Here is a 20,397-nt window from a genome sequence, read left to right as displayed (position 1 = left end):
TGATGACTTGCCCAGAGTCACACAGCTAGTAAGGGTCAAGTGTCTGAGTTCAGATTTGAACTCGGGTCCTCCTGAATCCAGAGCCAGTGCTTTATCCACTGTGCCACCTAGCTGCCCCAGTAAGCCAGTTTTTTAATAGTGGAAAGAACACTACATTTGGAGTCAGAAGGCCTGGGTTCAAATTCTATCCCTAGTACTTATTACTTTTGTTGGTAGGGCAGCTACGTGGTTCAGTGGATAGAGTGCTGGCTTAGAGTCCGGAAGACTGGAATTTAAATATGGCCTCAGACACTCACTGCCTGTATCACCCTGGACAGTTCACTTAATCCTGTTTGTTTTAGTTTTCTCATCTGTAAAATGAGCTGGAGAAGGAAATGGCAAACCACTCCGGTATTTTTGCCAAGAAAACCTCAAATGGGATCATGAAGTGTTGGACATGTCTGAAACTCCTGAACAACCACCACGACCTTTGTGGTCTGGGAATAGTTGAAAAAATTGGGGAAGTTCATGAAGTGATGTTTTGTTTCTATGTCATGTATCCATTTGGAGCTTATTTTGGCATGTGGTATCAATTATTAGGCTATGCCTAATTTTTTGTATTATCTTTTTAGCTTTCCCAGTAGTTTTTGGCAAACAAAGTCCTTATTCCAGTTGTTGGGGTCTGCTACTATGTTCATTTGCTTTTCTATGTTGTGTATCTAATCCCTTAAACCAAATGATCTTTCAGTTTTTTAAATGATACCTTGTAATTCTGATGATTACTGCTTTATACTATGGGTTTAGATTTGGTCCTGGTAGAACCCTTCCCACATTTTTTTTCATTATTTCCTTTGAGAATCTCCACTTCTCATTCATCCAGATGAATCTTGTTATTTTTTCCCAGCTCTGAAAAGTAATACTTTTGTAGTTTAAATGGCATGGCAGCGAATAGAGAAATTAATTCTGGTAATAATAGTTATTATTTTATTGACTTTATTATTATTTTAATGGTCTATCTCCAAGGCAGCTAGGTGGTACAGTGAATAGAGCACTGGCCTTGGAATCAGGAGGACATGAGTTCAAATCCAACCTCAGACACTGACACTTACTAGCTTTGGGACCCTGGGCAAATCAATTGCTTGATTTCCTCAATATCTGGGTCCATCTCTAGTCGTCCTGATGTGTAACCACTGGACCCAGATGACTCTGGAGGAAACAGTGAGCAGTTGGTCACTTCACACAGCCCTGCCTCACTTAAATACAGTTCACTGCAAGTCATGACATTACTTCCTGATGTCATAGTACTCTCTGAGAATGAAGAACAAGAATAATATTTCTCCAATCATTTAGTTTTTGTCAATAGCCTGACCCATAGTCCACCAAGCAAAGCAAATTAAAAAAAAATTTTTTCTATCAAGATAGAAATCTTTCTTTCCCTCCTCTGTCACTTGTCCCCCCCCCCACTGAGAAAGAAAAACAGAACCCCTGCTACAAATACATAGTCAAATAAAACAAAGCACCTCCCCCCCCCCATATACCCTGTCTTCCCCCTCTCCACCCCTACTGCCTTTCTACTTATGTATGTATTTGTGTGCGTATGTATGTCTTATCTGCATTCTGAGACCATCAGTTTTCTTTCAGGAGGTGGGATAGTAAGTTTCAAAATGTGTCCTGGAATTGATGGATCGTTTAACTTATCAGAGTTCCCAAGTCTTTCAAAATTGTCTTTACAATATTGTTCTTCTAGTTTTGCCCACTGCATTCTGCACTAGCATATATAAACCTTCCCATGTTTTTTGCAAACTCTTCTCTTCATCATTTCTTATAGCACAGTAATTTTTCACCCATTAAGGTTTTTTTTATTGTTGTTTGTTTGTTTCTTTTTTTTTTTTTTTTTTGGTGGGGCAATGAAGGTTAAGTGACTTGCCCAGGGTCACACAGCTAGTAAGTGTCAAGTTTCTCAGGCTGGATTTGAACTAAGATCCTCCTGAATCCAGGGCCAGTGCTTTATCCACTGTGCCATCTAGCTGCCCCTCACCCATTTTTGTTTTGTTTTGTTTTGACCCATTGAGTTTTAGTGATTCTTTTTTTTTTTTTTTTGAGGGGCAATGAGGCTTAAGTGACTTGCCCAGGGTCACATAGCTAGTAAGTGTCAAGTGTCAGAGGTCAGATTTGAACTCAGGTTCTTCTGAATCCAGGGCTGGTGCTTTATCTACTGCACCACCTAGCTGCCCCGACCCATTAAACTTTTTTGTTTGTCTTTTTTTTTTTTTTTTTAAGTGAGGTAATTGAGGTTAAGTGACTTGTCCAGGATCACACAGCTAGTAAGTGTTAAGTGTCTGAGGCTGGATTTGAACTCAGGTACTCCTGAATCCAGGGTCGGTGCTCTATCCACTGTGCCACCTAGCTGCCCCTCCGACCCATTAAGTTTTAAGACAGCACAGTTTGTGTTTTATTTTGGCATATTATTTGGTCATGAATTTTTTCCCAGATAAGGAAAAAAAGATCTGACAAATTTCTTCTTTGCTCCTCTAATTTGTTCATGATTTCACCTTTTATATCTAAGTTGTCATACTCACTTGTAGCCTATCTTAATATGTAGTGTGCAGTGTTGGTTTTTACCTAGTTTCTCTCAAATTTCTTTAGTCTTTGCAATATTTTTACTGATTAGTGAGTTCTTTTTCATAACTGGATCTTTGGGTTTATCAAGAACTAGTTTACTATACTTCTGAATGTTGTGTACCTAGTCTTTTCCACTGATCAACTTTGTTATTTATTAACCAATACTAAATTGTTTTGATAATTACTACTTTTCAAGATCGAGTATGGATGGCCCCCTTCCTTCTCACTCTGCCCCCCAATTTCTCTTGAGATTCTTGATCTTTTGTTCCTCCACAACAATTTTATTATTTTTTCTAACTCTATAAAATAGTTTTCATTTTGTGGTTTGATTCGTGTGACATTGAATAATAAATTAATTTAGGTAGTATTTTTATTTTTTTCAATCTGAAAAGTATTTTATTTTTCCCAGTTACATATAAAGATAGTTTTCAGCATTTGTTTTGATAAAATTTTGAGTTCCAAATTTTTCTCCCTTCCTCTTCCCTCCAGACAAAAAGCAATCTGATATAGATTATATATGTACAAGCGCATTAAACATATTTCTGTATTTGTCATGTTGGGAAAGAAGAATCAAAACAAAAGGGAAACACCTCAAAAAAAGAAAAAAAACTCAAAAAAAGTAGAAAAAGTATGACCACAGTTCTTTTTTTCTGGATGTGAAGAGCATTTTCCATTATGAGTCCTTTGGAATTGTCTTGGATCATTGTTTTGCTGAGAAGAACTAAGTTTATCATAGTTTATCATCAGTTCTGCTCACTTCAATCAGCATCAGTCCACTTAAGTCTTTCCAGGTTTTTCTGAAATCTGCCTGCTTATCATTTCTTATAGCACAATAGTATTCCATTCCATTCATATACCACAACTTGTTCAGCCATTCCCCAGTTGATGGGCTTCCCCCTAAATTTCCAATTCTTTGCCTCCACAAAGAGAGCTGCTATAAATATTTTTGTACATGTGGGTCTTTTTCCCTTTTTTATGATCTCTTTGGGATACAGGCCTAGTAGTGGTATTACTGGGTCCAAGGGTATACACAGCCCCATATCCCTTTGGGCATAGTTCCAAATTGCTCTCTAGAAGTTAGATCAGTTCATAACTCCACTAACAATGCATTAGTGTTCCAATTTTTCCACAGCTTCTCCAACATTTATTATTTTCCTTTTTTGTCATATTAGCCAATCTGATAGGTATGAGGTAGTACCTCAAAGTTGTTTTAATTTGCATTTCTCTAATCAATAGTGATTTAGAGCATTTTTTTTCATATGACAATAGATGACTTTGATTTCTTCATCTGAAAACTGCCTGTTCATATTCTTTGACCATTTTTCAATTGGGGAATGACTTGCATTCTTTTTTTTTTTTAAACTGGAAATTTTTTTTATTGTATAATAGTAGTATGCGGTCTTTATTAAATAGTAGTAGTATGTGAGACAATGCGGGTTTAGCGAGTTGCTAATGAATGGTCACGTGGCTATAAGTGTCAGGTGTCTGTAACATTTGAACTGAGGTCCTCCTGGACACCGTTTAGATGATTCCAATTTTGTTGGCAACATCCAAAGCATCATAGTCTGGAGCCAGTTGGACATAAGCCTTCTTCTCTCCATCAGGCCTGATCAGTGTGTTGACCTTGGCCACATCGATGTCATAAAGCTTCTTTACAGCTTGCATAAATCTGATGCTTTTTGGCCTTGACATCCACAATGAAGACAAGGGTGTTGTTGTCCTCTGTCTTCTTCATAGCAGACTCAGTGGTCAAGGGAAACTTAATGATGGCATACTGGTCAAGCTTGTTTCTCCTCAGGTCACTTTTCCGAGGGTATTTGGGCTGCCTTTGAAGTCTTAGAGTCTTGGGTCACCGGAAGGTGGGGGATGTTTGGATCTTCTTTTTGTGTCTGTGGACACCCTTCAATACTGCCTTTTTGACCTTCAGGGCCTTGGCCTTGGCTTTCGTCTTGGGGGGAACAGCCGCTTCCTTCTTTGCCTTCGGCACCATCTTAAGGAAAAGACTTGCATTCTTATAAATTTGATTTAGTTCCCAAATATTTTAGAAATGAGGCCTTTATCAGAAACACTGGCTTTAAAAATTGTTTCCCAGCTTTCTGCTTCCTGCTTCCCTTCTAATTTTGGCTGCATTGCTTCTGTTTGTACAAAACCTTTTTAATTTAATGTAATCAAAATCATCATTTTCCATTTCATAATATGCTCTATCTCTTGTTTGGTCATAAATTGTTCTCCTCTTCATAAATGTGAGAAGTAAACATTCCTTCTCCTAATTTACCTATGGTATCACCCTTTATGTCTAAATCATGTACCCATTTTAACCTTATTTTGATATATATTATGGTATAAGATGTTGGTCAATGCCTAGTTTCTGTCATACTAGCTTTCAGTTTTCCCAGAAGTTTTTGTCAAATACTGAGTTCCTATCCCAGAAGCTGGAGTCTTTCGGTTTATCAAACAGTGAATTACTATAGTCATTTATTATTGTCGCCTGTGCCTAACCTCTCCCATTGATCTACCACTGTATTTCTTAGCCAGTACCAAATAGTTTTAATGACTGCTGCTTTATAGTATAGGTTTAGATTTGGTGTAGTTAGCTCACCTTCCTGTGCATTTTTTTCATTAGTTCCCTTTATATTCTTGACCTTTTGTTCTTTCAGATGAATTTTGTTATTATTTTTTCTAGCTGTATAAAATAGTTTTTAGGTAGTCTGATTGGTATGGCACTGAATAAGTAAATTAGTATTTTTTATCATAACGACTCAGCCTACCTATGAACAATTAATATTCTCCAATTATTTAGACCTGTGTTTGAGTAAAGAATATTTTGAAATTGTATTCATATCGTCTTGTGTGTGTCTTGGCAAGTTGACTCCAAAGCAGTTTTTTTTATACCTTCTCTAGTTGTCTTAAATGAAGAATGATTTTGGTAATATGTAGAAATGCTGATGATCTGTATTGGAGCTTTTTGTATCCTGCAACTTTGCTGACATTAATTGTTTCAATTTCTTAGTTAGCTCTATAGGGTTCTCTAAGTAAACCATTATATCTTGTGCAAAAAATAAATCCTCTTTACCTATGCCTATCCTTCAATTTCTTTTTCTCTGATAAAATCTCAAGGACAGTTATTAAATGCCTTTTATAGAAAAATATAAACCCTAACTTCCATGAGGTAGGGTGGATTTGATTACTTAGGGCATCGTCGTTCCCACTGCACCTGTCCTGTCTCTCTTCAGAGCTTTCACAGGATTCTAACAGTTTTTTGTGTAGTTTTTAACTGGATAGTGGAGTTTATAGTTATTTCTTTTTGGATTTCTTGGATAATTACTCCCTCTGACCCATTTTTAGAACCTTACTCTGGGGTGTTTGTGGGTAAATCTAGGCTTTCTTCAAGTCCTAGCTAAAATCCAACCTTCTACAAGAAAGCTTTTCTCTATCCTCTGAGATTACCTCCAATTTATATACATACATAAACATACTTGTTGTACAGGTATTGTCTCCTCCATTAGATTGTGAGCATCTTGAAGGAAGGGACTTTTTTTTTTTTAACCTTTCTTTGCATACCCAGGGTATATACAGTGTTGGTACATAGTAAGCACTTAATAAATGCTTATTTACTGACTCATCTTTTAGGTTCTAATATGTTGCCATCTTCTAACTTTCCAAGGTAGTTATTATTTCCTTTCATTCATAAGTAAGGAAATTGGGAATCTGAGAAGTTTAAACAGCATCATTTACCCTTCTATCCACTATTGTTTCACCTTTTATCCTTTTAACTTACCTTGAGTGCAGGTACCATTTCATTTTTGTCTTTGTATCACGTGTTTAGTATACTGTTTGGTATATAGTATGCATTTAATAAATGCTTGTAGATTAATTGATGCCACCAGAAGAGGAAGCAAGTGTATTATTCTATTTATATTTTCCTTAAAGTTTCAAAAATATATTTTAAATGGAAGATGCTATTTGATTTTAACTTTGCATTTGTTAAGATTTCTACCCTTTTTTTTTCCCATGTACCCCTTTGGTTGAAGCCTCTAGATCCCTTCTCAGAATGTTTTTAAATATATAAAATAGGACAGATAAAGTTACAAAATAAAACAACCTTATTGAAATATACTTATCACAATATTAAAACAAAACAGAACAAACAAATGACTGTAGTGGAAAGAATGCTGGATTTCAAGTTAGAAGACTAGGATGTGAGACCTAGCTCTTAAGTAATCACTATTGGAAAGTTAATTCACCTTTATGAACTTAACTGTGCTCAGTTTATAAATTGGAGAAAATATAGCTACACTGCCTATCTCATAGGGGAAGGGAGTAGGTCTTGGCAACTCTTTTGTAAAATAATGCTTGAGAAAGTCATATCATTGCCTTATATTTTCAGCAAGGATCTCCTTAATGGTAAATGCACAACTCATTCTTCTAAACTTTTTTTATTAGCAAGAAATTAGGTGAATGATTTAGTAGTTATTCGTGTCTTTTTGAGGACCTTTTCTAGTAATAATGCCTCTCTGATTTTATATTTTCACATCTTTTAGATATTTTTGGAATTGATCCATCAATACCCTCAATTGTGTTATCTCCATTATAGATTCTGGGCAAATCCACAAGGCATCTTTGTGTATTTTTTTTTTTTAAGCTGCTCTTCTCATCTTTGTGGAGCTACCACATTTATACACTAGAACTTCCAATTTGCTCTACGGGCACACCTTCCTCGTATACCATATTGAGGACTGTGATAACCAAATGTGGTTGTTCCATTGTAATTTATGGAAAAAAAATTTGTTGTAGAAGTAATTCAGCATGTTTTTAAAGTCTGGTTTTTCAGAGATAGATCTTTTTCTGTTTTTCTTCCCTTTCTTGTATTTCTCCCTGTTTTAGCCTTAACACATTATCTTAAGGATCTGGCTTAATTGTATCGTATACCATACTTTTTGTAAACTGATTTTTTCCATTGCTTCTTACTGTTTTATGAGCTTATGCTGCTTATATTGCACTGATCTCCTCAAGGTTTTACTAGTATGAGTTTATATTGTAAACAAATTTTGCTGTCATCTATTATTCCTTTTGATAGGAAGATAATGTGCTTGCTAAGGAAACTTCTCTGTTACTTTACATTAGTTAAACTCTCATAGGAAATAGTGATAGTCAGTAAGTATCAAGTGCTTTCTTTTTCCGTGTCAGTGCTTTTCCTTTACCCATTTTCTAACATTAGTGTTTGTTTCATGTCAGGTTTGTGAGATTTAAAATTGGATATAAGATCATTAAACTCCCCTTTTAACTTTTCCGTTATATATCTCCCAGACCACTAAGAAAAAGAAGCCTCTGAACTTTAATCAGTGAGGGATTAGTTTTTATTGTTTAGACAACAAATAGGTGATACCGATTAGGGAAATAGGAAAGTAGAAATACAAATGAATAGTCTTAGATCTAAGCTTAGTCTATATTCTTTTATAAGTCACGGAATCCCCAAACTGCCTGCAAGGCCGAGAACCAGAGCCAATCACCAAAACCCGCCGTCACTGCTAGTGTGAAGGAGACAGAGAGAGAACTTCCGTTCTCACTCTCACCTTTAAGTTGGTGTCCCACGCTCTCTGGGCAGCAGCAAGCTCAGGGCTGTTCGTTGCAGTCTCCTCCCCAAAAGGGTGGTCCTTCAAAAACTGCTTCAGTAGCATGCACTCAACTCTCAAATGATTCAGCTAAAACTTTGTTTTTTACCACAGGTTGCAGCTAGGACCCCAAAATGCCTTTTCATTTTTATTCTTCAATCTGGAATTGATTTTGATCTTTCCGTTAACAACTTAATATTTAAATATTTTACTTGTAAATGTCTCTGGTAATCACTCATTCAGTTGAATTTTTGTGATGTTATTTGGTGCTCATTAATATCTAGTGCTTCCTTACCTTTTTTGTTTGTTTGTTTGTTTTTTGTGGGGCAGTGAGGGTTAAGTGACTTGCCCAGGGTCACACAGCTAGTAAGTGTCAAGTGTCTGAGGCTGGATTTGAACTCAGGTACTCCTGAATCCAGGACTGGTGCTTTATCCACTGCACCACCTAGCTGCCCCGCCTCCTTACTTTTTGACAAAAGTATTCATGATATTTAGGTATTAGGTTTTCATGTAGTTTGCACGCCTCTATTCTTTCACTTTTTAAAATAATGAGCCACATTTTCCATTGTATTTTTCCCTGTCCTCCCTCCTGCCTATCTTTTGTATTAAAATCACAGGGTACTAAAATATATTTTAATGTAATTTAGAATTCTTCATAGAATTTATCTACATCCTTAACCTATAATGGATTTTGGTCCATATGTTGCAGTTATTTTGATGCTTGGTTTTTTCTTTCTGTTTGTGTGTTTGTTTTTGCTTATCCTCAAATACTACAGTGTGAGAGGTCCATAAAATTGTTTTTTGCTGCCTTTGGATGCATGATAAAACCAACCTTGGGGACAGCTAGGTGGTGCAATGGATAAAGCACTGGACCTGAGTTCAAATTTGGCCTCAGACACTTGACATTTACTAGCTGTGTGACTCTGTGCAAGTCATTTAACCCTCATTGCCCTGTAAAACGTCCCCCCAAAGCCCCCAAAAAACAACCTTATCAGTTTTTCATTTGACACTGAGGGAACCTGTGAGCCATCTTTGTATTTAATTTTGTGGTTTCATATATAGTGAAAATGTCAATATTGATGATTCAGTTCATTCAGTGGTTTGTCAATTTGTTGATAATTAGGCCTGAACGGTAAGTTCATGTTTATTGACAGTTTAAAATATGTATAATAGTTCTTATCTTTTACCCAAGGAGTTTCTAACTTTTTGAAAAAAAATTATTTTTGTCAAGGATCACTTTTGCAGTGTATTGAAGCCTATGTCAGACTTGAGATTTAGAAAGATCAATTTGACAGTTGATGGAGAATGGCCTGGAGTGGAGAGAGACCTGAGGCAGGGAGACCAACCAGCTGGTTGTTGCACTAGTGCAGGTACAAGGTATAAGGGACTGCATAGGGATAGTGTCCTTATTAAGAGGAGCGAAGGAGGTATATACTAGAGTTGGTATGAAAGTAGAAATGACAGGACTTAGCAACAAATTGGACATTATTTGAGAGGGAATGAAGAGTCAAGGATGATGTCTGGGTTGCAAGCCTGAGAGTCTGAGAGTACACCCTCATATTTAAGTAGAGGAGGGGGATTTTGTGGAAAGATAATGAGTTTAGTTTTGTGTGTATTGAATATAGTTAAAGAAACACTTTAGAACACAATTCATATCTTAGCTCTGCCACTTTTTAGCTGTGCAGGCTTCAGCCAAACACTTTCTTTGTTCTGTTAGCTCATTTTCTATATTTGTAAAATGTGATTATAATGCTTTTATTTATACTTATATGTTTAGGGAAATTGTATGAATGAAATGAAATGTTTAATAGACATTAAAACACTTCTACATGTCAGGTATTATAATTTTTTATAGTTTTGCTTATTTTTATAATTTCTCTATTTTTCTACAGTATGGGTTTTTAATTCTGTGTCTATTTAGGTGATTGTGGAACCACTACCAAGAGGGAGACAAATACAGATAACATGGGCCTGATGTAGGATAAGATGAATGTATTATAGAATAACAGCATAAAATCCCCTGGAGATTCAGAATAAGAACACATCAACCTGGAAGAACTACTTTTTTAATGCTTAGGTAATAGTTCAGGGGCTAGAGAATGAGGATAGCTATGAGATTGATTCTTTGCACTAATTATTTGACATATAAAAAAATATTTTTTCCTAATTGCAGGTAAAATAGTTTTATCATTCATTTTTTAAAATTTTGAGTTCAAATTGTCTACCTCCTTCCTTTCCTCCCTTCCCCTCTCCCCTGATAGAGAAGGCAAGCAATCTGATATAGGTTACACATGCACAATTATGCAAATTTATTTCTATCTTAGTCATGTTGTGAAAGAAAACAGATACCCCTTCCCCCAAGAAAATAAAAAGCAAGAAAAATAAAGAAAGTTAAAAAAAAGTTTGATTCAATTTGTATTCAGACTCCATCAGTTCTTTCTCTGGAGGTGGATGGCATTTTTCATCTTAAGTCTTTTGGAATTTGTCTCGGACCATTTTATTTCTGAGACTAGCTGAGTCATTCACTGTTGGTCATCATACACTATTGCTGTTACTGTGTGTAGTCTTCTGGTTCTACTCACTTCACTTTGCATCAGTTCATGTAAGTTTTTCAGGTTTTTCTGAAAGTATCCTGCTTGTTCTTTCTTATAGCACAATAGTATTCCCAGCACAATCATGTACCACAACTACTAAAGCTCTTCCCTAGTTGTTGTCCATCCCCATAATTTCCAGTTCTTTGCCACTACAAAAAGAGCTACTATAAATATTTTTGTACATATAGACCCTTTATTGGGAGGCTGGGAATCTCTTTGGGATACACATGTATTAGTAGTTTTGCCTGGGTCAAAGGATATGCATAGTTTTATAGCTCTTTAGACATAATACCAAATTACTCTCCAGACTGGTTAAATCAATATACAACTGTACTAATGGAGCTTTAGTGTCTCATTTTCCCCACGTCCCCTTCAACATTTGTCGTTTTCCCCTTTCTGTCATGTTATCCAATTTGATAGGTGTGAGGTGGTAATTTAGAGTTGTTTTAGTTTGTATTTCTCTAATCAGTAGTGGTTTAGAGCATTTTTTCATATGACTATAGAGAGCTTTGGTTTCTTCTGAAATTTGAAAAATGGCTGGTCATTTCCTTTGACAATTTATCAATTGGGGAATGACTTATTCTTATGAATTTGACTCAGTTCTCTATATATTTGACAAATGAGACCTTTATCAGAGAAACTTGCTGTAAAAATCCACCTGTTTCCCACCTGTTTATCCTTCTATTTCTCCTTTCACCCTTGTCCCATCTCAAAAGTGTTTTGTTTCTATCACCTCCCCCAATCTGCCCTCTCTTCTGTCATTCCCTCCCTTTCCATCGCTTTTCCTTCCTACCTTCCTCTAAGGCAAGATGGATTCTATACCCAACTGAGTATGTTAGTTATTCCCTCTTTGAGACAATTCCTATGAAATTAAAGTTCAAGCACTATCCACCACCTCAGTCCCCTATCCATCCCCTCTGCTGTAAAGTTTCTTTTATGTGAGATAGTTCACACCATTCTTCCTTTCCCTTTCCCCTTCTACCAGTGATCCCTCTTTTTCATCCCTTAATTTTATTTTTTTAGATATCATCCCATCATAGTCAACTCATACCTTGGAGTATTCCTATGTATACTCTTCCTAACTCTCCCAGTAATGAAACAATTCTTAGGAGTTTCAAGTATTACTGTTTCATGTAGGAATCCAAACAGTTTAACCTTAATGAATCCCTTATGATTTCTCTTTCCTGTTAACCTTTTTGTGCTTTTCTTGAGACTTGTATTAGAAAGTGAGGTTTTGTATTCACCTCTGGTCTTTTCATCAGGGATGCTTGAAAGTCCTCTATTTTATTAAATGTCTGTTAAATGTTTTTCTCTCTGATGGATTATACTCAGTTTTTTCTGGGTAGGGCCATTCTTGGTTGTAATTCTAGATCCTTTTTGTCCCCTGGAATATTCTAAACCCTCATATCCTTTAAATAGAAGCTGCTAAATATTATGTTATCCTAAATGTGGCTCCATGATATTTGAATTGTTTCTTTTTGGCTGCTTACAATATTTTCTCCTTGACCTGGTAGCCCTGGAATTTGGCTATAATATTCCTCAGTTTTCATTTTAGGATCTCTTTCAGGAGGTGATTGGTTACTTCTTTTAATTTTTATTTTACCCTCTGTTTATAGGGTATCAGGGCAGTTTTCCTTAATGCCTTCTTGAAATATGATGTCCTAGGCTATTTTTGATCATGACTTTCAGGTAGTTCAGTAATTGTTAAATTAGCTCTCCTGAATCTACTTTCTATGTTAGTTGTTTTTTCCATTGATGTATTCACATTCTCTTCAATTTTTTCATTCTTTTGATATTTTTGTTTGTCTGTTTCTTGATGTCTCATGGAATTATTAGTTTCCAGTTGCCTTATTTTAATTTTTAAGAATTATTTTCTTCAGTGAGCTTTTGTACCTCTTTTTTCCATTTTGCAGTAGTTTTTTTTAAGGTCTTGCTTTCTTTCTTTCCAGTGGGGTCTCCTTAGCTTGTCTAGGTTGAATGTACAACACCTGATAACACTGCTGATCAGTATGGAAACTTTAACCTGATCCTTTTTTTTTTTCTGACCTGGACCAGTGGCACCCCTGCTATCAGAGGCTTACCATAGTTGGTCCCTAATTTTATTGGCTTTAGTGGGGCCAAACTTGATTGTTATAATTATATAGTATTTGGTTTTAATTATCTTTTTGTTTTTTCCATTTATGTTCGTAGAATGGATTTTGGAAGAAATCCTATGTTCAGGATAGTATATGCATATTTAGTTCTGTTTTAAACATGGTGAATTTGAAAAACTGATAGGATAGCTATATAAAGATGAGCAATGTGGGACTAGGATTCAGAAGAAAGATTAGGATTGGAGATATAGATATATACATATGTATGTGTGTATGTAATTGGGTCTTATTTAAATAGACATGATGATTGACTTGATAGGAAAATAGAGAAGAAGGTCCAGAACAAAGCCTTGTTGGGTATCTACTCATAGTGAGGAAATTGATGGTCCAGCAAAGGGAGATTTGGAAATGTTCAGGATAGGCAGAAAACCAAAAGAGAATATTGTCACGGAAACCAAGGGAGGAGAAAGTATCCTGTAGGAAGTATGTGGTTAACAATACTATGTGGAGAGGTGAAATTGAATGAAGATTGTAATAGAGATCTTTGGCTTTATTAGGTAAGAAGAGATTGTTGGTCACCTTGTGGTGAGCAGTTTTTGTGGAATGATAATAGTAGGAAGCCATATTTGCAAGAGCATGAAAATCGAGTTGTTAAAATGGTGACAACAAATGAAGCAGACCTTTTTGGGGAGTTTAGTTATGGAAAAGAAAGAGCAATATAGGATAACTTGACAGGTTGAAAGGGTCAAGACTTGAGCAAGTTTGGAGGTAGGAGTGATATAGGTAATGAGGATTTAAGATGAGAAAAAGAGTGTTTTTTCAAAGGGCCAAACTTCTAGAGAGATGGGAAGGGAACAAAGCACAAATTGGGGGTTTCTTTTCACAAGGAAAAGGGCCACTTCTTTCTTAGGGACCTAGAAAAAGGAGAGAATAGAGAAAAGTTTTAATACAGGGAGTAACTTAGGAAAGGTATTTATTTCTTAGTAAACTAGAAGAGTAAAAGAAATGACTTAGGGGGTTAGAAAACAATAGGAAGGCTTGGAAAAGAGTTGAGGTTACATTGAGGATAAAAAAATAGTTTTATGATATGTTAGGAAAGAGACGAAAGTTACGAGGTAATGATAACAAAGTAATTCCAGTTTTTCTGGATCACTAAGGCATCGCAGTTATAATTGATGAATGGGATTAGGGATATGTGTGATTGAGATAGAGTAAAAATATTGGTAATGGAACTGAGAAAGACTGATGCACCGGCCTGCTTATGTGTTCCAGGATGAGATGTGCCGAATAAAATGACAAATATGAGAGCAGGGGTTTGGGTAGAGAGGGAAGAGTTGTAAGATAATGAACAACTTGAGAAAAGAAGGAAAAATGACTATGGAAACTGGTTGAACATAGCAATATAAAATTTGAATATAGTTGGTTTGAACTCAAAAGTGAAAGTCCTAAGTGATGGTGATAAAGGAAAAGTTATAGTCTAGAGCAAGGAGTATTCCTTATCTTTCTCCTTGCCCAGTTTGTTTGAGATGAGTGCATAAGAGAAGGCTCAGTCATTACTGAAGAGAGTAGGCAGTGGTATAATATCTTCTGCAGAGAGCTAGGTTTTTTGATTCACACAGGAAGTTTGAAGAAGTTTGAAGTGAAAACTGTCAAAGATAAAGGAAAGTTAGTAGTAGATTGGAGGGTTCTAGGGACTCATGAAACTGAGAAATAGCAGAGGGGGGTATTGGCTGTGGAGGTATGGACAAGTATGACAATTTGGAGAGAATTAGGATATGGGAAAAAACATTTTCATCCAGAGCATATGAAACTGAATACAAGTATAAGAGTAGACAGAGCTGGGAATTTACCTGATATTAAATGGGTAAGAAATGATTGATCCAGGGGTCTCCACCATCCAGTGTTCTGTGATGTCTGCTAAGTGAGGGCTTTGAACAGAATAATATAAAATTAGACCTGTCAGGTAGTATTGAGCAAGGTCTTATTAGGTCTGGGCTTTTTTGTTTGTTTGTTTGTTTTACATGGGGCAGTGGAGGTTAAGTGACTTGCCCAGGGGTCCACACAGCTAGTGTCAAGTGTCTGAGGCCAGATTTGAACTCACATCCTCCTGAATCCAGGGCTGGTGCTTTATCCACTGTGCCTCCTAGCTGCCCTGTTATTAGGTCTGTTCTTTAACCATTTGAACTTATTAGTCATTGATATAAACCCAAATAATTATAACAAAATGTAATAATGATGGGAATTAAATTTCTTAAATGCCTTTTGAAATTTAAAATGTTTTTTCTGTATCTACTAGAAGTATAATGAATTTGATATGTAATATGGTGAAAAATTAACATTTTAATACATTAAAGAATCGACATTAAATTATTTTTATAAACACATTTTTTTCTTCTTTAAAGGAAATGATTATTGACAAAAGTAAATGGACAGGTCGTTCCTCGGTACTTGATATACGAAATAATTAAATTAATGTAAGTACCTTTAAAAAATTATATACTGTTTTTATTTTAAAAGTTGATGTTCTTAAAATTATCAATATGATTTAATTGGAAAATGTTTCTTGCAATAATTGCGCTTGCTACAGCTGTTAGTATTTCTGAGAAGTTGTGTTAGAGGAAACTTCAGGTCTCAAGTTTTTTCTTTATATCACCATGTTCTTTACAAATACAGAGAACTTGTATTTTTCCAATAGATTTCATATAATTTTGTGTTTCTAATCAATGTATGACTTATCACAGGAATTTAATATTCATGATTTCATATTAGATAAAATAAGAACGAAGGAGTGAAGATGCTTAATTCTATCTGCTTTCTAGAGTATTGCCCTTATAATAATGTAACTTAAATCTTAACATCTATTATTGTTATTATGAGTAGACCTTTTGAATTTCCATACTACATGAAAATTCCAGTGAGGAAACACCTTTTGGCCAATACAGATTGACAACTATTCTGCAAACATAAAGTCTTTCTTTTTAAATAGGGTTTTTTTTTTTTTTTTTTGAGGATTTAAGTGACTTGGCCAGGGTCACACAGCTAACATAAAAGTCTTAAAAAAGTATTCTGGGGGCATTGAGAAGTTAAATGCCTTTTTCAATCTTATAAGGTAGTATATGTGTCAGCAAATCTTGAGTCTAGCTCTTCCTGATTTAAATGCTGGCTCTCCATTACCACATTGCTTCTCAATGCCAGGAAAAGTAAGGATCTGGACTAAAGAAGTCTCCCAAATTCCATTTTTCTTTTACAATTTAAAAAATATAAAACATACCTAGTTAACAGAAATAATTAATACACAAGGCTTTGCTATGAGGAAAAAAACAAACCATGAGAATTCGCCTGCTTTTGATTATTATTCAAAATATCTGAGTTGGTGCTTTTATCTTTCCTGTGATTTAATTTTGAGATGAACATCTTTATTATAACATTTAATAGGTAAGAAAATATGAAATTCAAATCAGAATATGATATTTGTCAATAAAGCCCTAAGTAATTGATTAAGTGTAATGAAAAGGTTAAATAAAAGCTTCTGAATAGTCAAATTTGAATTCAATTCAGGCAAAAATGAATTGGGTGCCAGTTATTGAATATCCATTGGTGAGCTTAGTGCTATGTGCTTGGTAATTGTCAATAAGTATTTTATTTGGATTGACTAAGAAACAGGGTATGTCCATGATGAGCATACATTTTGAAAAAGAATTTAAACATTTTTTACTTTCAGTTCCACATTCTGTCCTTCCTTTAAGTCCCTTCCCCACCTGTTGAACAAGCCAAGAAATGTTGGTACCCACTGTATAATATGAAATCATTGCAAACATATTTCTATCTTATCCCATATTGACAAAAAAAGTTCAAAAAAGTGGAAAAAGAATATACTTCAATCGTTATTCAGAGTTCATCAGTTTTCTTTCTGGAGATGTAGATAGCAGTTTTCTTTGGATAAGATTTTCTTTTGGATAAGTTCTTTGGAATTATTGTGTACTCACTGTATTGATAAGAGTAGCTTGTTAGTCTGGGCAATTTATGCTTTTATAAAACATTCATCTATTTCATTAGATTGTCCATCTAATTGGCATAAAATTCTTAATTATTGCTTTAATTTTCACCTGTGGTTGTATATTCACCATTTTATTTAATGATACTAATAATTTGGTTTTTTTCCCCCCCTTCCTTTGAAAAAGTTAAATTTTGCCAATGATTTATCTACTTTATTGGTCCCCTCCCCTCCAACTGGGTCCTCGTTTATTTTTTATTCAAGTATTTTTTTAAACTTTCAGTTTTATTAAACTCTCCTTCGATGTTCAGGGTTTCTGTTTTGGTGTTTAATAGCAGATACTTTAATTTGTTCATTTCTGTGTGTTTTTTTTTTTTTTAAGTTGCATGTTTCTTCTCTTGATGTAAGCTTTTAGAAATATAAAATTTCCCCCTAAGCACGATTTAGGCTGCATCCCATAAATTTTGGTATGATGTCTCGTTGCTGTCATTCTCTTTAATGAAATTATTGATTGTTTATATGATGTGTTATTTGACCTACTTGTTCTTTAGGAATAGATTGTTTAGTTTCCAATTAATTTTTAATCTGTGCATCAAAGACTTTTTACTGAAAGTAATTTTTATTTCATATGGTCTGAAAATGATATATTTAATATTTTTTGCTTTTCCACATTTATGATATTTTAATGCTTTGATAGATGGTAAGTTTTTTGTGAAAGTGCCATGTACATCTAAGAAAAAGGTTTACTCTCTACTATTCCCATTCAGTGTTTTCAGAAGTCTGTCGTATCCTTACTTTTCTAAAATTCCATTCATCTCTTTAACTTCTTTCTTGGTCTATTTTATTGGTTAGATTTATCTACATCTGAGAGGGGCACATTGTAGTATCCAACTAGAATAGTTATACTGCAATCTCATTCAGTAATGTCCTCCACGAAAAAGGGACTTTTTAAAATGAGGAATTTAGAAAAAGGGGAAAGCCTCTGAATCTCCCCAACATATTGTTATTATTAATCATTCCTCAGATATGGATTCTTTTTTTTTTGGTGGGGCAATGGGGGTTAAGTGACTTGCCCAGGGTCACACAGCTCGTAAGTGTCAAGTGTCTGAGGCTGGATTTGAACTCAGGTACTCCTGAATCCAGGGCTGGTGCTTTATCCACTGCGCCACCTAGCCGCCCCCGATATGGATTCTTTGGATTATATGGATTTCTACTTTGCTTTCTGATTCAGTGATATCTGGACAATTCTTTATAATTTCTTGAAGTATAATGTTTAGGTTCATTCTTTGATCAAGTAGTCTAATAATTCTTAGATCATCTCTCCTTTATCCATTTTCCAGATCAGTTTTTTCCAATAAAATATTTCACATTTTCTTTCACAGGGTGGGCCAGAAGCCATGAACATTTAATAACTCCTTTATTTTTTGTTTTTAATTTACAGTACCATAGCATCATATACAGTATATATAGGAAGTCAATTTATATTACATGTGAAAAATAAAGAAAAAACAATTTTCAAAAAGTTATTAAAACATTAGACCCCTTTGTGACTTTTGGTCCACCCTATATTTTCTTTTCTTTTTTTGGTTTTGTTTTATTTGATTAATTTGCTTTTTTTGATGTTTTATAGAATCATTAGCTTCTATGTGACCAATTCTAAATTTTAAGGAGTTAGTTTATTGAAATAATATTTTCTACCTCTTTAATCATTTGGCCAATTTTGATTTTTAAAGCATTCTTTTTTCCAATTTTTTTTGTTCCTTTTTTCCTAAGCTGTTAATTTTCCTTTTAATTTTCTTGTATTACTTTCATTTCTTTTACCATTTTCTCTACAGCTGTCACTTGATTTGTAAAACCCTTTTTTCCATGCTCTTTTTAAAGTTTTTCTTTAGTTTTTCTAGGAATTCTTATTTGATTTTTGACTAATCTACCTTTGAGGCTTTACTTCTAGGTGTTTCTAGCCATTGTCTTTGTATCAGTTTGTCCTTTGAGTTTCCCTGACACTATACCAGCCTTTTTCTGGACAGGTTCTTTTTTTGATTGTTTGCAGATCTTCCTAGCCTATTTCTTGACTTTGGACTTTAAGGTATAGTTCTCTGCTCACCTAAAAAGTGGGCAGGAGGTGGATGTTGGCCCTGTTCTTCTGATTTTTATGCCCTTCTACTTTCACAGGTAGGTCTGGGGACTTGTATGTTTTTGCTGCTTCTGAGGTGATATGATCTGGAAGAGTTTTGGTCATTACTCTCTTGGTCTGCTCTCTGATCTGTCACCAAAGAGGGCCCTTTCTACCTTGTGATGGCAGCCGCTCCTCTTTGCCTTGGAACTGCTCACCATATAATAGGTGATGTAGTTGTTAAATGGCACCTGGTCTTGCCACCCAGTGTTAATACAAGGGTTCCTTGAAATCTGTTTCTGACTGGTTTATTTAGTCCCTTTCCCCATTGTCCTTGGGTGCTGGGCATTGCTGGTGCTGCTGCTACTACCTCTACCACCCCTGCTCACAGCCCATGCTACTTATGTTGGAATACAACTCCTGGCAAATTTTCATCTAGCATCCATAGATCCTTTTCTTCTGTTCTCCTAAGCTGCCCTGGGCTGGAAAAATGACTCAGTGTGACTTTTTTTGTTGGTTTCTCTGATTAGAAATTGGTTTTAATCAGCTTTTTACCAATTGTTTTGAGTAATATGATGGGAGAAGTTGGCAGAAATGTTCACTTTTGTTTTGCCATATTGTCTCTGCTCCTCTTTTCAAGCTGTTAATTCTCTTTCTGTTTCTTTTCCCCTAGTTCTTGCCATTTCCCATTTTTTCTTCTTTACTCTCATTTGTTTTTGTTTTTTTATTTAAACGCATTTATTTACAGATGGCTTGTAGTTTTACAGATTTTTCAAAAAATCAGGTGTACTTTATACAAATTTAAAATTAAGCTCTTAAAATCTCAACTTGACCAGATGTGAAAACCAATTTATAAACCTTTAAAGGTCTATTGAGAAAACCAGGCTTTAAAAAAACCCCCAATTTTGTCATTCCCCAAAAAGAGATTTCTTTATGTAAAAATAGTTAAAAGCGGGGCGGCTAGGTGGCGCAAAGGATAAAGCACCGGCCCTGGATTCAGGAAGTTCCTGAGTTCAAATCCAGCTCTCAGACATTTGACACTAGCTGTGTGACCCTGGGCAAGTCACTTAACCCCAGTTGCCTCCCTAAAAAAAAAAGAAAGAAAAAAAAGAAATGAATAGTTAATGCAGAGAGTTCTAGTTATTTGGCGAAAAGCAAGAAGCAGGCCCTAGGTCTCCCATTCCAAATCTTTTGTTCATTTGTTATTATTGGAATTTCTTATTTTTTTTTTGCACTTGATGACTAAACCAGATGATGGTAAGATGGTAAGCTGATATTTACTCAGCCTTGCCTGCTCAGCTTAGGGAGCAGACATATTCTCAGTTGGTGGTTTGTCTCTTTATGTTTTATGGTTTAGAGTTCTCTGGGCATTTTTGTTGGTAATTGAGGT

The 20,397-nt window shown here is 35.2% G+C and overlaps 1 protein-coding gene and 1 pseudogene across 1 annotated transcript in view; one reads left to right on the top strand and one right to left on the bottom strand.

Moving 5' to 3' along the window:
* Positions 1-20,397, top strand: part of RNGTT (RNA guanylyltransferase and 5'-phosphatase) — a 366,172-nt gene that overhangs the window by 97,707 nt on the left and 248,068 nt on the right. The window contains 2 exon segments of the mRNA XM_044004408.1: positions 15,303-15,317; positions 15,319-15,378. Of these exon segments, the coding sequence (XP_043860343.1) occupies positions 15,303-15,317; positions 15,319-15,378 (75 nt within the window).
* On the bottom strand, positions 4,123-4,591 carry LOC122755675 (annotated as a pseudogene).

The sequence above is a fragment of the Dromiciops gliroides genome, chromosome 4 (assembly GCF_019393635.1).
Source record: "Dromiciops gliroides isolate mDroGli1 chromosome 4, mDroGli1.pri, whole genome shotgun sequence".
Classification (NCBI taxonomy): domain Eukaryota; kingdom Metazoa; phylum Chordata; class Mammalia; order Microbiotheria; family Microbiotheriidae; genus Dromiciops; species Dromiciops gliroides.
This window is presented reverse-complemented; position numbering and strand designations above follow the sequence as displayed.